Source organism: Vanessa cardui, chromosome 22 (assembly GCF_905220365.1).
Source record: "Vanessa cardui chromosome 22, ilVanCard2.1, whole genome shotgun sequence".
Lineage (NCBI taxonomy): Eukaryota > Metazoa > Arthropoda > Insecta > Lepidoptera > Nymphalidae > Vanessa > Vanessa cardui.
The window spans coordinates 8,718,240-8,736,847 of NC_061144.1; the positions used below are offsets into that span (position 1 = coordinate 8,718,240).

Sequence of the window (18,608 nt, forward strand, 5' to 3'; positions counted from 1 at the left end):
ATCACCAGACGTGATCGGGGCACTGTGACCCAGATAAGAAATTCATTCTGACAATTCAGGCTCCGTATAGCGAAGTTATGGAAGAAAACTTAGCCTTATATATAATAGGTCCATTTCCATAGTTCTTAGAATGAACAAATCATATATCTAAGGCCATTTTTACACTGGGCGGTTAGATTCACGTCGTTCCTTAAACTTTCTTTAAAGGAATGAGCTCATAGATACACCAATATTATAGCTATCACATATTGATACATTGATCATGAATTAAAAAAAAACCCATACTATGGAAATTAGTATAGTACGACACAAATTAGATGTTGCATCGGAAAATGCAATGGAATGAAAATAAAACCGATTACTGCCGATTTACACGACCAATAGAAATAGCTCCCTATCGCACCATTCGACGCTATTCGTCGCTATAGATTCACGCGTCCGAGAAAGCAAGTGAATGTTAATCGACGCGTTAAATTGACGAATATATTAGGTTAATATAACAAGTTATTACGTTTGTGCAAATATCATATTCGCATGAGAAATAAATATCGTACTCAATTCGGATGTGATCGGTTTTACGAATTTTGCCGATGCGACATCTAAGTTGTGTCGTACTATACAGAGATACAAGTACGATCTTATAAGTTGTAATTCCTTTCAGACAACCCAATAAAAAAGCTTGGAATTGGGCAGGCGGTTCAGTACGTGTATACCTACAAATGTGTACAAAGCAGTATTATTTTATAAGTATTTATACGCAGATAATTGACATAAAATGTACTTTATAACTCATTGTTAGGGGCGATTTAGACCGGGTAAAATATGAGTATTATTTACTTCCCGGTTGTAAGGCCGGGTCTTATATAAAGCGTACAGGGACTCATTTAAATACACTCAAATCATCACAATCGGTATAAGAGTTTAGAACGACTTCATATAAACGTACATTACAAATATATAAATTTGTTTCTTCATTCCGAAAACTTTATTTCACTTGTAGAAAGCTACATTATTTCCGAATGATATATATATCATTTTCTTTAATAATATTTCACCAGTGTAACTACAGCCACAAGGGAAATAGCATCTTAGTTCCCAAGTTTGGTGGCGCATTGACAATTTAAGTAATAGTTAATATTTCTTACAGCGTCAATGTCTTTGGGTAATGGTGACCACTTACCCTCCAGGTGGCCCATATGCTCGTCCGTCAACCTATACAATAAAAAAAAAAACCAGCGCGAAGCCGGGGCGGGTCGCTAGTTTTCCATGAAATTATCAAGTAAAATTTCAAATGTCGTTACCTTGAGCCAATACGTTTTTATTATTTCTGATGACTCAAATGTAGGTGACATTTATGTAAGGCGGGTTGGAGGATCTAGATTGTACCGAACAATAAGCATTTATAGTAAAAACTCTTTCTGAACAACCAAGCAAACGAAAAATATAAATTGAAATGGAAAAGTTACTATAATCTGTTTGATTATCTCGCAATAACGATTTATATTTGAACACGATTGTGTTTTCATTAGCCGTTACAACATATTATGAAAACATTACAATAATATATTTGACAAAACTTACCACACTAAAAAAATATCCTTTCAATTCAATACCAACTTTAATATGACAACATATTTTTTTAACAGGCAATCATTTTCGAACTCCGAACACTGAATATAAATAACCAATTTTAAAAATAGAACACTGAAATGGGTATATAAACCGCAACCATCAGCAAGAACATCATACCACAAACTGACTCCAGCACGCTATAACGCGATACCGCGATCACGATAGGAATTGTTGCTTAATTATTTTGACATACAATATTTAGTATATCTTGTAATATTTAACGAAGACAATACTTTTATGAAAATTAAATGCGTTGGCAAAGAAAACCTGCCGAGCCTGTAATTATATTGGCAACGAGCCACGTTAGAATCTGTATGGAAAACGATTCAATCAAATAGTCTTCGAGTTTGGTCGGACATTTTTACCTGAAGCCCAGACATATCAATTTTTCAACCAACTAACTTAATTTTTGCATTTGCATGAGCTAAAATAGTTTGAGTTCGCTTTGTATAATTTTTTTTATTCTTTTTTTTTGAATTTTTTATTTTTAATTATTGAAGTCGAATGATTGTTAATATTTTGTATTTACTTGATTTTGTATTAGAACTGTCACCTATCACCCCGGACAAATCCCGGTGATTTATGGAGTGTGTGTTGTTTGTAAACTACCCCTGATCCTAATATAAGTAGCTAAAACACTTGTGTTATGGAATATCAGAAGTTACGACGGTACCACAAACACCCAGACCAAAGACAACATAAAACTTTAATGGTAATCTACATCGACTCGACCGGGGATCGAACCCGGTACATAGGAGTGGTCACGAACTATTAAAATATTAAGATTTTAAAGAGTAATAAACGAAATAATCTTGGCGTCATAAAAACAGTATCTATGCTATAATGATAAAGAGGTCAAATTTGTTTGCAAGGGTTAATCCCCGGAACTAATGATCTAATTCTAAATTTTAATTTCCTTGATAGAAAGCTGATTTATTCCTGACTGCTATAGGATATAAATTGCCGAGCCGAGATGGCCCAGTGGTTAGAACACGTGCATCTTAACCGATGATTTCGGGTTCAAACCCAGACAAGCACCACTATATGTATGTGCTTAATTTGTGTTTATTATTCATCTCGTACTCGGCGGTGAAGGAAACCATCGTGAGGAAACCTGCGTGTGTCTAATTTCATTGAAATTCTGCCACATGTGCATTCCACCAACTCGCATTGGAACAGCGTGGTGGAATATTTTCCAAGCCCTCTCCTTAATGGGAGGGAACACCACTAGCCCAGCAATGGGAAATTTACAGGCTGTTATATAATTTTACTTTTATAAGATATAAATTATACACATAATTTATGTCATGTATGTATCTATAAAATGCATGCACAGTAATCCTAACTATCACAACTTTTAACATACAAATTACAAAAAAATAACTCTTAATCGAGAATTACTAAGAGGGATATTATTTATCAGAGTAAATAAATATTGGACAAAATCACATACATTACCTTGATCCAAATATAAGTAGCTAACGCTAGCTTGTGTTGTGGAGGTTCCGACGGGACTACAAACACTTGGGTCTGGCCCAAGACAATATAGAAAATTAAGTAACTTTTCCACGGAGGTCGTCAAATGTTTCCAAATTATGGTTAATCAACCAAACTTTTTTGCAAAATATAAACTCGGATAACTGACTATAACAGGACAATTTTGACCCCTCTTTACAAATAATTGCACCCGTCTGAAGGAAGGGAAGGGCAACTACAGTAAAATATACAAAACCGGCAAAGTGCCAGTAGGACGGACGTCTCCGTACCACTATCTATTAAACAGCAAAAAAATCTTATCTGTTGTATGAGTCCCTCAAATATTTATTATTGATTTTTAGTATTAGTTTTTATAACGGCAACAGAATTACCCTTTCAGTATCCGAACTCTAACAAAGAAATTAAAAAAAAGACAAAGTTGCGAAGAAAAAAAAATAAACATCGAACAGCAGAGTTCCAAATTTGAATTGTTCCAAAGATAAGGTATAAAAAGATGAGGAAATGTTCATTGATGATTTACTATTGACTCAAAATATTCATGCGGGTTCGTAACCAACAATGTACTACAATAATTTAATTAATGACTTAGTTTAAAATAACAAAAGTGAAATGACCGAATCTTTCAATTGTCTATTGTTGAACATTTCGTTATTCAGCAACGCGTTACGTTACAAAATGCATTCATAATTAAAAATTACTTAAAGGGGTCATAATTATTGCTATTACACTGGCGAGTGTTACGTCAACTGGTATAACTGCTTCCTCATCTTGAACGCATTGCATTATGATTTATTGTTAGGAAGTTATTTATTGGATAATAAACTTACCATAGATATATTATCATTACATAGTATAAAACAAAGTCGCTTTCTCTGTCCCTTTGTCCTCTTTGTACGATTAAATCTTTAAAACTACGCGACGGATTTTGATGCGGTTTTTTAATAGATAGAGTGATTCGAGAGGAAGGTTTTTGAATATAATACATAGACAATATAGTAAAGAAACACTGATTATTTTAGAAGTTTATAATGTGACGTCGTAAATAAACAAATTCTGTAGTATATTTAGTATCAGTATTGTACCCGTGCGAAGCCGGGGCGGGTCGCTAGTAAGATAAAAAGTAAAGATCAATGGACGTATATTGAACAGAGGTTTTACTAAAACTTGAAATACAAGACTAATTTCTAATTGACATCAACGGTTAGGGGGCGTTCATTCATTACGAAGACAATTTATGTCATATTGAAGTCTTATGTTATCTTACATGGGGATGGGGGGAGTTTCGATACTTCTTACGTGAGATCAAAAAATGGGCAAAGTTAAAATTATTTGAAAAAGCATGTAAAACCGCGCGATTGCCGAGGTTCGCTCGAATGCGTGGGTTTAGAACCTTTGAAATTACAAATAACCTTTCAACAAATTGTTGATTCGGAAAATAAACCAAATTGTGCATTCATTTATTTCTTATTTTTTATTACAATAGGGGAAGTGGGGGGTAAAAGCTAGCGGAAATAGTCTTAAGTAATAAATGAATGGCTCTTATTCATCAGGGAGAACCATCAAACAGCAGTTAGACGTCTACCAAAAGTCAAAGTCAAAAACCTTTATTCAAAATGGAAGTGTTTACACTTTCTTAATGATAGTCGAAATCACACAGTTACACTTTCTTATTGATAAATCTACCACCGGTTCGGGAGCTTCTCAGACCTGAGAAGAACCGGCGAAAGAAACTCAGCGGGTCTTATTTGGCAAATTAATTTGATAAATAATTGTATATGAATAGAAACGTCAGGGACCTTCAATAAGTAAGTGTGTATGTTGAATAAAGTATTTTGAGTTTGATTTTGAGTATATTCAAAGGAAACCCCTGACGTTTATTAATATTCAGGTGGACATCACTAATTAACAAACAAAAGAAACATTACGTATAACTATTTCAGATGTAACACTTTGATAAGATCTGCCTTCTATAACATTCAGAAAAAAAACAAACGTCTAAAACTTAACGACGTGTTTTGTAATATAATTATACATTATATATTAACTTAGGGGTGGACCTAATTTAGTTAATGTAGACATTACGGGTATTGGTGTAGCCTCGCCCGCGCCGCACCTCACAGGCACACCCCTTTACGCCTAGATATTATTGATCATTTCCTATTTATTTATATAAGTGCTCTAGAAAGTTTCATAAAGAAAATAATTTCTTTATTCTGAACCCAATGATAAGCAAATATTTTTATATTTAAAATTTCATTAAACTGGTTTGTGAAGCACATTTTAAATTTTAATAAAAACTATTCCATCTATATGCTTTCGTTCTGTATGTTATTTTATTCACATTTGAGATTTTATATATTTCTATGTTAATTTATTCAAATTTACTTTTTTTATATTTAAAGTAAATTGGAGAATATTCGAAAGAAATCAAAAGCAAAATTGTAATACCTACTATCATCCAACTTTGTATGTTTAATAAAAAAAATACGATTTTTATTAATGTACCTGATAGGTTGGCAAATGTGCCACCTGATGTTAAGTGGTCACCGCTCACCACCGCCCGTAGGCATTACTACTGATAGAAATATTAACAACCCCTTACTTCACCAATGCGCTACCAACCTTGAGAACTTAGATGTTATGTCCCTTGTGCCTGTAGTTACACTAACTCACCCTTCAAACCAGACAACACAACATTACCATGTATTGCTGCTTGGCACTAGAATATCTGATAAGTAACTACTGTTATTATATAAACATTCAAAAAATCATACATCAAATTCACGTATATTCTCCATAATCACATAAAATCACGCAAGATCACACACACACACAAGTTTGTAAACACAGAAGGACGATAGCAAATCCAGACGTTAACGCGCGTGCATCGCGTCTGATACTTAAATTCTATCAATTGTACGACTCCTACGCAGATTTGCGAATCTGGTAATATCATAAACAAATGTATTTGTTTTTTTTTAATTTTCAAAGAATTTAGACTATTGATTTTATTTTTTCTAAAGTCTATCTATTGATCTAAATGGATAGAGATATATTTTTACCCAGTTAATTACAATTTTACGAAGATTCGCCATAAACATTTGAGATACCATATACTACTAGTTGTCAGTCGTGGCTTCGCTCGTGTTTTAGGAGTTGGTTGTCATGTGTTAGGCAAAAAAGTAGCCAATGTCTTTTCTAGTAGTTTATGTTTGCCTCATCCCAAATTTCACCAAATTCGGTTCAGCGTTTTGGCCGTGAAAGAGCGACAGACAAACCTTCACATTTATGATATTAATATAGATTGTTTTATTATAACTTTTTCGCTCCGACAGTATTCCAAGACATTGCGTCATTCATTCAAGATTTAATTCGCGTTTTTTGCAACGCGACCAAAATAATTATATTATTTATCACACGAGTGTACGTAGGCGCAGAACTAAATCACTACAGTGATTTTAAACATCCAATAATTTGTGTTTTATTTGTGACGTCACTACTAAGAATAAGTACTCACAATTTGTATACTAGTAGTAAGCTACGTTATGCTACTAGATTTTGGTTTAATTATGCCCAAAAAAGGTTGAATATTGTCGTACTGCTTTTAATAACATAATTCACACTAGTGAGCTCAGATTGTGAGCCGATAGGCCCAGTGGTTAGAACGCTTGCATGTTAACTTATGATTGCGGATTCAAATCTAGGCATTTGTGTTTATAATTCATCACGTGCTCGGCGATGAAGGAATTTCATAGAAATTCTGCCACATATATATTTCTCCAACCCACACTGGAACAGTTTGGTGGAATATTTTCAAACCTTCTCCTCAAACCGAGAGAAGGCAGTGGGAAATTTACAGTTTGTTGTTTTTGTTTGTTTGAGATCAGATTAATATACTGAAGCTGATGATTTTAACGTACTGTTATTAACTAATCTAATGAATGAAATAATCTGAACTGTTGTTAATAAATGAAACATATTCTTTGGTAGATTAATCTCCAGTTATTGAAACGATGATCAAAGTCAGTTAAACCAAGTTTATCTGAATCATCATTGGCTACCGATGATTTTATCAGCGACCAATAAGCGTTCAGTATTCAGGCCGACTCATTGCAAACACTGTTAGAAAGTAAAACTTATTATATAACATTATAATCTATAATTATATCAAACTTTCGTCTGTTGCAGTGTCACCAAATAATTGGTGTATTTCTATATACAATTTACGTCAAAAACTACAATTAAGACTTTCATTGAAACCACACTTCTTTATATTTAGCGCAATTTCGAATGTCATTTTATTAAATTGGTTATATGTAGAATGGCTTTTGTTAAATCGGCTATTGTTTGATTCAAAGGCGTACGACTTTAATAAACCAAATCTATTTATAACAAGACAAAGGTGCTATACAGAATATATTAGAATTTTATAAGACAATTAAATTTACAACAATTCTTTTTATATTAGAAAATGAATTTCATTAATAATTGTTGATTTTTTCACGATTATTGTATTATGAACTTAGCTTTCATTTGTTATTATTGTTTTTTACTTAATAAAACATTAAAGACTGCTCATAGATATTGGTACTGTAAGATATATTAAAAATATATTACGCTGAATTTAAGCGGACAATCAAATGGACATGATGGTAACTGATTACCAATTCATAAAAATTTTGGAGTCGAAAAAATATCTATTCTTTACAATGCTAATGTTCCACCAAATTTGAGAACTGAGCTGTTATGAGTGTCTGTAGTTACATTGACTCATTCATCCTTGAACTAGAACACTGGTTTTAGGCGTGATCTCCCATTGAAGGTGACGGGTATTATGTCTATAGTTACACTGATTCATTCAGTGTTTCCTGGCTAAAAAAAATTAGCTACTAGAATAATGTATACCCAATAAAGCTCAAAGTATTCATATCAGATCGATGATTAAAAGCAATACTTATTCAATGAGTTTTCGTATTAATTGAATAACTCCAACCTAGTCAAAGGGTATTTCACCCAATTTTGTGTGGATGTTTTTAAACTGAGTCCGTTGATTAAATTTATGTTTGTGGGATGTTTTTTTGGATGGGCGTGTACCACCTTCGTCTTTATCTACATTACAGGCGTTTGACTTCCATCTCCAACAGGTGAGATGGAAGACAAACGTCTCTTCCATATAAATATGTAAAAAAAAAACGTGTTCTATAAATTATTTCAAAAATGTTCGAGTTGTTTATTTCGACATAAGATTCAGGCAACCTTTTGTTAAAATAAAATGTTTCGTTCTTGCAACTGAGCTTAAAGTACATGTTATTGTCAATATGTTTTTTATGGCATTTTTGACAAACATGCAGGATGCTGGAAAGTGACTATTATCGCCCTTGGTTTTCCCGGAACGCTGGTAGGTTGTCTGCCTTTAAGATGTTCGGAAAAACCGCTGGCGAAAGTAATAAGACAAAGTTTGCTCGTCATTGTTTTAAAACAGGGAACGAATTTTTACGGTAGGCAGGGCCGTATTTATTTAAGCTAACAAATACTATTTAATATTTTAAAAGTTACCGATGCAAGTAAATAAATCATAGCTTACTGATTGAAATAAAAAGTAATTAATTCATGATAATATAATTATTAGGTTGTTCACGCTTCTGTTTGTCTAGAGCCCCCACCGCTTTGTGGCCCGGGGGCCTCCAGACCTTTAAATCCGGCTCTTACGGTAGGCAATTTGAGTATGGCTCTATCAAGGGCATTTCTATATTAGAATGTCTAACTAATAACTACCAGTTGACCTATTTACTAGTGGTATTATTCTATAAATAACATGAAAATGTAATTAAATATTGTAATAATAAATCATTTATGAACTTGCCCACAACCTTGGTTAGAACAATGAATGATTATAATAAAACGGAAGTAGGTATCTGTGCATCAATGCGTTGCAGCTTGACGGCTAACCTAAACGTTGTATAATCAAACTATTAAGGATATGTGAGATTCAAGAATAATTAAACTATATATTGATTCTTCTAATTATTATAATTTGACGACCTCCGTGGTCGAGTGGTGTGTACACCGGTTTTCATGGGTCCGCCACTCCGAGGTCCTGGGTTCGATTCGCGGCCGAGTCGATGTAGATTATCATTAGTTTCCTATGTTGTCTTGGGTCTGGGTGTTTGTGGTACCGTCGTTACTTCTGATTTTCCATAACATAAGTGCTTTAGCTACTTACATTGGCATCAAAGTAATGTATGTGATGTTGTCTCATATTTATTTATTTAATAACTACTCGGTAAGTAACGGTAAAGAAATCTTCTAAATTATTTGAAGATCAGTGATTTTTCTCGGCTATGACCCATCTTGAAATCGTGGTTTTATATATACATATTTTTCAATTTCATACGTAAGATAGTTTAATATCGGGTCAATAGAAAAAAGCGGTTTAGGATTTTCTGTCAAGTATTGAATTTACGATGACATAATGATACCAACACCAGTTAAGAGTATAATAGGCTATTTGACAATGCGAAAAATAAATTGTGAATTATTGTAATCAGTGTAGATTATGAGTTTAAAATGGTTATTTATTAACGAAAGTTGAAATAGTACTTAATTTATTCAAAAATCAAAAAATAAAAATGCATTTTTTCAAACGTTTGTCACGTGACACAAAACGCTCCTGATTGGCCGGGCTTATGATGAAGTCACTTTCTTGTAAACTTTGCTTTTCTACTATATGTACCACAGATTAAAATACAGCAAAGTGACGTCACCGACCCCATTGCGGCGCCATATTGTCCAAGTAGCGTTTTCGCGCGTTATTTAAATATGGAATTTTTAATATATTTTTCGGCAAATGTGCACTAGAAATAAAAAAATCAACTTTTACTGGGTTCCTTAACCTCTACTAAATAATATAAAATGGATTTTAAAAACCAGTCAAATAGCTTATTTGTATTTTCTGCTTAATAGTTTACTGGTACATTTCTTCGAAGACAACAATTTCTTCATTGTTCGGTGATAGATATTTTGGGTTGGCAAGAAACAATTCAAACACTATCATGAATTCGTATAATACGTCATTGGTTATATGGATTCTTTTTTATGGTATAGGTTGGCGGACGAGCATATGGGCCACTTGATAGTAAGTAGTCACCATCACCCGTAGACAATGACGCTGTAAGAAATATTAAGTATTCCTTACATCGTCAATGTGCCACAAACCTTGGGAACTAAGATGTTATGCCTGTAGTTACACTGGCTCACTCATCCTTCAAACCGGAACACAACAATATTGAGTACTGTTGTTTGGCGGTAGAATAACTGATGAGTGGATGGTACCTACCCAGACGGGCTTGCACAAAGCCCTACCACCAAGTGTTATTAGTGTTTATCATTAAAGGTTACAAGTATTAAAATAAAACATAACCGCATTGTTGGTACGGCTTCAAATATCGTATCACCAAGCAGCAATAAGTAGTATTGTGTTCATGTTTGAAGGGTAAGTAAGCCAGTGTAACTAAAGTCACAAGGGAGAGGCAGACCAATAGGCCGTCCTCATATGCCATGAAAAAAATAGGTTCAATGACAATGTAGAAAAAAGTCCATTGTTTTAATTGTGTTTTATTAACAGAGACGACTCCAATAATGATATCTGTATAGACACATAAATCAACAACAAACAACAACAGCCTGTAAATTCCCACTGCTGGGCTAAAGGCCTCCTCTCCCTTTGAGGAGAAGGTTTGGAACATATTCCACCACGCTGTTCCAATGCGGGTTGGTGGAATACACATGTGGCAGAATTTCTAAGAAATATGTCACATGCAGGTTTCCTCACGATGTTTTCCTTCATGAAATGTTAAAAAAATCAGCCATGGTTACCTTATAATAATTTTTTACGTGTACGGTTTAACACGGACATAACAAGGCTCTATATAAAACTTTTACCTTAAAGAACAAACACTCATCGCTTTTATTTACTCCACGTGTGTATTCTATACTATAAACCTTGCCTTTGAAACCGCTTTAAAATCTGCTTCATAGTTTAAAAGATCCAAGCGTGAAGACAGCGGGAAGCTAATTTATTATGTACTATGTAGATATATGGCATATCGGTGTGCCTGACATTGCACGGTAGCGTTCTTCAACGTGTTTCAAGTTTGTCCTTTTAGAGTTCTTCAATGTATTTCGAGTATGTCCTTTCAGAACAGCTCTGCTCTGCTCTGAGTCATTTTTATTTGTTACTGAGGGTACGTGAAGTTATCTTTATGAAATAGAGATTTATATAATTTATTCCTTAATACACGCGATTAACTAATAACCTTTAAATGTAACCAAACACCATTCTTGATGAATTATATTTATTTACAATACAACAATATTTCACTTTAAATACTTATGTATATACATTAATTATACTTCCAAAGTTCCGTTAGCAATTAAGCATTCATTTAAACGCAATTTTTTCACGAACATAGGTACCGTAATTATTTTACAACTCTAAAAATGATTTTATTTCAATTCAAGGTCTATTATGTTTATTTATTTTTTTAATATATTTATATGGAATAAGCCTTTGTCTTCCATCACACCTGATGAAAAGTGTACCATCCATCCAAAAGAACCCGTTCACTCTACTCTTAAAGGCTTATCAGGAAATAACAGGTCGTTCCAAATCTTGGCGACTCTCACCAAGAACGAGCTGTCAAACCGTTTAGTTCGACTTTTGGGTATGTCAACTATGTATGGGTGAAACTTTTGCCTGCGCCTAGTTGTCCGATAAAGGAATGGATATGGCTCAATCAGTTCGAAAAGAGCCTTCGAACACTTTCCAAAGTGTATCCTATAAAACACCGATAAGCTGGCAACTTTCTCCAACTCCTCCTGCCGTTGAAATTTAAACGTACACAGGTGTATATGTAGGACTAGCTGTGCCCGCAACCTTGTGCGCGCTTGAATTTAACAAAAAAAATATTATTGTATCCTTAGTTACTCCTTATTACATCGGTTATCTGCCAATGAAAGGCCCGTCAAAATCGGTCCAGCGATTCGCAGGAACAAACAGGCGACAAAAGTTGTAAAAAATGTTATTTTGGTATACGAGTATGTACCGTGTTTACATACATATGCATTGAGTAAAAAGGGGCTATTTTAATATTACAAACAGACACTCCAATTTTATTATATATATATATATATATATATATATATATATATATATATAGATGAATGTAAGCGTGGTATAGGGGTTGTGCAATAAATTACTGCAGTGGAACTTGTGACATGCGCCTTACTGCAATGGATACTTGAATTATACATACGTTTTCACAGATCTGTGTAAAAAACAAAAGGAACCATTTAAACTTGACCTTCTTTAAATACTAGTCGTCATAAATTACTTAGGTCGAGGTTGTTTAGTTTATTTCAGCTATGAAATGTGTAGTTTTTTTATACAATGATTTAATCTTTTACTATAGTTTCGTGTTTGCTAAATATTTTAGAATTTATGGTATTGCCACGATTTATGCGAACTCCTCAGGAACTCATGGGGTGTTTAGTTCGCGTTTGTTATGTTATTTGGTTATATTTAAACTAGGAATTTGTTTTCATGGCTTTATAAAAAAATGTACATAAATTAAAAAATATTGTGTAATTTCTCTTTCATATACACAGAGACATAATTAACAAAGCCATTTCATCGCGTAGCTATCAACCAATAATACCACAAATTTCTAAGAAATGCACGGCTAAAAATAATGCATAAACAAAACAACAACATATACTTAATTATTATAATTACAGTCTCAAGAAAATTCCATCGTTGGGCAGGGAAGAACTTTAACGTGTACATTTTACGCGTCATTTGAAAATTCTGCGGTGTTTATGCATCTAAGCCCACAAACTTACCAATATTACAATTTTATTTTTATTATACTTTAAGCATATCTAATTCTCTTCTTTACTGAAAAAAGGATTATACAACTATGCACGGGCCAAGTACATAGCTAAGTTGAGTTAGCCTAAAAAATTTCTAACTAGGCGGCATGTATTTAAAATTACAGCTGTCTGTATAAGTATGAGAGTGGAATTATTAATATTTAGTAATTTCAGACCGGCATGGAGAGTATGAAGAGAGGATAAATAACTCCAGTAGAGGATAGAATTATAGGTACCATTTTGATGTTCTTAACTTTGCATTGTTTTTTACCATCATATTATTATTTATTCATCAATCTACGTAAGGAAACATAGTTGAATGAACTCAAAAATTAGCTCACTCAATAAAAGAACGCGTTGCGAAATTGATAGACTGATATCACTGCCAATGTCAAATGAATATAACAATAACTGCGACGCCTACGGGATATTCAATTGATTCCCCGTTTAGATACAAACTGCACGAGTTTTATTATCACAATTGCTTTATCCATACTGTATGTATTATACTAGCGACCCGCCACCGCTTCGCTCGAGTGCAAAGATGATACTAAATGTACAACAGAATTAGTTTATTTACGAACTTCTAAAATTATCTGTGTTTCTTTACTATATTGTCCATTTATTATACACAAAAACCTTCCTCTCGAATCACTCTACCTATTAAAAAAACCGTATCAAAATCAATTGAGTGGTTTTAAAGATTTAAGCATACATAGTGATATAGGGACAGAGAAAGCGACTTTGTTTTATAAAAGAAAAGTAACAGCCTGTAAATTTTCCCACTGCTGGGATAAGGCCTCCTCTTCCATTAAGGAGAGGGTTTGGAACATATTCCACCACGCTGTTCTAATGCGGGTTGGTGGAATGCACATGTGGCAGAATTTCGCTGAAATTAGACACATGCAGGTTTCCTCACGATGTTTTCCTTCACCGCCGAGCACGAGATGAATTTATAAACACAAATTAAGCACATATATATAGTGGTGCCTGCCTGGGTTTGAACCCGCAATCATCGGTTAAGATGCGCGCGTTCTAACCACTGGGCCATCTCAGCTTTGTTTTATACTATGTAGTAATTTACGTACGTATATTGAACTAGTGTATGTTTTGAAGCGAAATCACTAAGTACATTCGATCAAAAAATAAATCACATTTGGAGAAAAAACTAAAATCATTCCACGAGTCGAATTCCTTTGAAACATAATACTTGTACCTCATTGGCTGATGCGCTCGGCTCGATCGATTAAATACATGTTTGACAATCTTGAGTAATAATTTGGCCAATGAACGTCACCGGAATTAACCAAAAAGCCATTGTCATTGGAAGATATTTGAGTAAGGCACAAATTTTTCTGGTAAAAAAACTGATATAAAAAGCCTTAACAGCTAACGTAATTGATTTTATATATTTTTATCAATTTCCTGAAAATTTGCAGAAGAGAAAATACAGCACGTTATGATATCTCAGATGTAACGGCTTTAGTGCCTGCTATTCTGTACTCACCTTTAAAACCGTAACGCGACCCAACGTATTTGTGTTCGCTAGTAAAGTAACCAATAAATACATACATTTACATGTAGGTCAACTCAACAATCAATCATTAAATCCATACGATTGACTATTTCAATTGATGAACAGATACTTCCAATTTCTTCACTATATACTATTAAACAAAGCCGACCGCGTTTGTATGTAATTTCGCGATATACTCCAAAACTACTGAACACCTTGGGAACTTTATTGGTGGTAGGGCTTTGAGCAAGCCCGCCTGGGTAGGTACCACCCATTTATCAGTTATTCTACCGCCAAATAACAGTACTCAGTATTGTTGTGTTCCGGTTTGAAGGTTGAGTGAGCCAGTGTAACAGGCACAAGGGACCACCAACCTTAGGAACTAAGATGTTATCATCTTAGTTCCCAAGGTTGGTGGCACATCGACGATGTAAGGAATACTTAATATTTCTTACAGCGTCATTGTCTATGGGTAATGGTGACCACTTACCATTAGGTGGCCCATATGCTCGTCCTCCAACATATACCATAAAACAAAAAAAAAACGCATTTTCAGGCGGTATTCGCTAATAGACAGAGAGTTTGATAAGAAAGGTTTAGGTTAATTTATTCAGGTTTTTGTGTCGATAAGTTAAATTGAACGACAATTGTTAAACACATCGAAAAAAAATAGAGACGACAGGGAGTTTCCATTGAAAACGCTGTTTAATTAATCCCTTCGAGATATAAAAAATAAAAGGTAAAAATATAAAATCCGTGCGAGAAACCGGGATGGACCGCTAGTTATTTCTTTCTACCTACCTATATATGAAAATAGGTAGGCAGACTAACAAATAGTAGCTGGTAGTCAAAACCACCTATAGACTATTAAACATACTCCACTGTTTTTGGAAACTAAGTTGTAAATTATGCCTGCGATTCAACTGGCTTACTCATCCTTCAAACTAGAACAATTATAAAAAGTATTGCTGCTTCGCGGTAGAATATACGGTGTGGGACGTACTACCCAGAAGATAGAATATGACGTAAGCTTGTAACTTTTACTACATTAAATTACTGCGTTCCCTTTACAGTTGTGATACAACCATTTATGGTAGTTAAGTTAACTACCCACGATTATATGCACGCAACTGAAGCTGGTGTAATTTCACTTTATTTTCTAACAATATTAGTTTTATAATAATGTGGCGTTTCGTACAGAGCAGTCATTCACCTTTGCACATTCTCCATTCTACGTGATATTGGTGATATATACTGCACTAGCGACCCGGCCCGGATGCTCACGGGTTCAATGACATGACATCACAGTTGAAACTTCTAATATTATCAGTGTTTCTTTACTAAATTGTCCACATACAAAAACCTTTCACACGAATCACTCTATCTATTAAAAAAACCGCATCAAAATCCGTTGCGTAATTTTAAAGATCTAAGCATACATAGAGACAAACAGCGATAGGAGACTTCGTTTTATACTGTGTAATGATGCCCTAGACGTGATACATTGTCATATAAATATTTATTGGCATATATTTTTTGTTGTTTTTTTGCTATATTTACATAATTTATGCATTATTATGACTACATCATGCGATTCCGATCAATGAATTGTGATTCTGCGAGTATTCACTTCGTATCTCACTATTGAAATGTTATGTGACAATCATCTTTAAGTGATACGCATGTATCCTATAAATTTTAGAATTACGAATGTCATAATATATAATATTCTGACATGTCACTCTCGTATTCTGCGGTGGTATTCGAGTTTCATGTTACAGAATAGAGGCGGCGCCAAACCAACATTACGCGTAGGCAACAACTTTGTAAGTAAATTTTGAATCAATATTTGTTATTCTTATAATTTGTAGGGTTGGAAGTCGCTTGTCACTAATTTGTCAGTAGAATCTTGTAAATTTCACTGCACACTTTTTCTTTTTTTTAACTCAAAGAGAAAATGTTCATCTGTTATCTTGAATCGCAGTTTCAAAGGTTATTTCTAGAGTTATACTTTTTCAAATATGTTATTATTAACACTGAACGGAGACCACGAGAACATAGGCCATTTTACACGTACGTGTCTTCCTTATACATATTATAACACGGGCAGAATCACGATATAAAAACTTTTTACGGACAAAGCAGAATATTTTGCACCTAACATCAGCAGACTCTAGCCATAAAAGAAAACTTATTAAAAAAAAATCGAATTTTTAATAACCGTTTGCAGAAAGGACCTTTGTTGTAACTTTACTTTTCTTAACCCTAAAGACTAAATTCTGCCAGTAAATTGAACAAGCTATTATAAAAAAAGAAAAAGAAAACATATATTTCCACTTACCCGTATATATCTTTCCAAATCGGGCGGTATGTCTCCCTCTAAGTCTTCCGATTTTTCATCCCCGAAGGCTTCACTGGCGTCTGTAGGCACATTGTTTTCAGAGAAGGCTCGTGTCCGGCTAAATCTCACATTTCTATCAGTCTTCCGTACTTTCTCTTTATTTGATACATCCTAAAAAATTATAATCAAAGGTCAACAACAACAACAACAAAAACATTAATCTAAGGTCACAATTGTACTAACAAATTGACAGGTTATCGCAATCGAATCGAATACTTAGTAATGTTGTGTTCCGGTTTGAAGGGTGAGTGAGCCAGTGTAACTACAGGCACAAGGGACGTAACATCTTAGTTCCCAAGGTTGGTGGCGCATTGGCGATGTAAGGAATGGTTATTTCTTATAGCGCCATTGTCTATGATATTCACAGTCGGAGTAGAACAATAATGATATATTATCGTTATAAGTTAGAAGAATTTCCCCCAGGTTCTGTCGTACTCTACATGTGATGTGATGATGATGATGCTGCCTTCCTAACCGATTTCGTACACGGTCGCCACCATCAAGAGTGATTAGCCAACTAGGATGCATTATAGAACATGAGAGTGTAGCGTGTGCACAATGCCTGTCACACAATCCATTTCTACACTCCCATAATCCCCTGTCACGGGAAATCCGTCACATCCGGCAGAGTTAAGGCACGGCATTAAAGGCTTTACGTACTTTCCAGGATTATAAACATTGGTGAGATTTAAACTAGTAGTAGCAGCAGCCCGGGCTACTTAGAACTTATTGACCCGTGAGAAAAACCCAATTAATTTACGAAATAATTGATATTGGATTGGTACCTGTACTGAGTTCTATGACCAAAAAGCTGGACACTAAAACTAACAAGTTAGAATCCATTATCACTAAGACTACTCCAAATTAAATCACTGAGATATATAACTATGTATTTATACATGTTGAATATAATATAATGTAATCAATAGATATATTGAAACATATACTTATTACTTATTTGTAAGTATATGAAAAGTTGTATGACAAATTAATAAGTCAAGGAGAATAATGTTTGCTATGATTATAATATCAATTAAAACAAACACATAATCCTGTGTTCATGTAAGAATTACGTAATTTGAATGTTTGATCATATAATCTACAAACAATTACTCACCACTTGGACTAAACTACAACAGTGTATAAAAAAAAATGTCTGAAATGACTATACCGTAAATAGGCAAAAGCTTTGGAATCAAGATAATTTAAAACTTCTTTTTAAATAAAAATAGCTTGAATTTAAATGAATTGACTTCTTTAAAAATATTGTAGTTGCATGTGTGAGAATTAAAAAAATATATAAAACATGTTTTCATTTAATCTGTTTTAATTCCCATTCTTCTATAAGGTGTTTGATAAAATAAAAAAATTAAAATTAAAATTAAAATATTTAAAAAGGACAGCATACTCAAAGTTAATAATTTGTTAATTGAAATTGTAATTAATAAAAAATTCACAATAAAATTAATTAAGATATGCAAATGAGTTAAATTAATGATCTAATTATATCGTTACTACCACAAAAATAATCTATACCAAATATTAAAAATAATTAAAGTAAGAAAGTTTGATGCATGAAATTATTATTCTCATTTATTAAATATACAAAAGTAAATTATATTTATATAATAT

At 33.7% G+C, this 18,608-nt stretch overlaps 1 protein-coding gene across 1 annotated transcript in view; it reads right to left on the reverse strand.

Moving 5' to 3' along the window:
* Positions 1-18,608, reverse strand: part of LOC124539447 (uncharacterized abhydrolase domain-containing protein DDB_G0269086-like) — a 33,496-nt gene that overhangs the window by 13,768 nt on the left and 1,120 nt on the right. Inside the window, exon 2 of the mRNA XM_047116843.1 lies at positions 16,917-17,087. Coding sequence (XP_046972799.1) covers positions 16,917-17,087 — 171 coding nt within the window. The remainder of the gene's footprint in view (positions 1-16,916; positions 17,088-18,608) is intronic.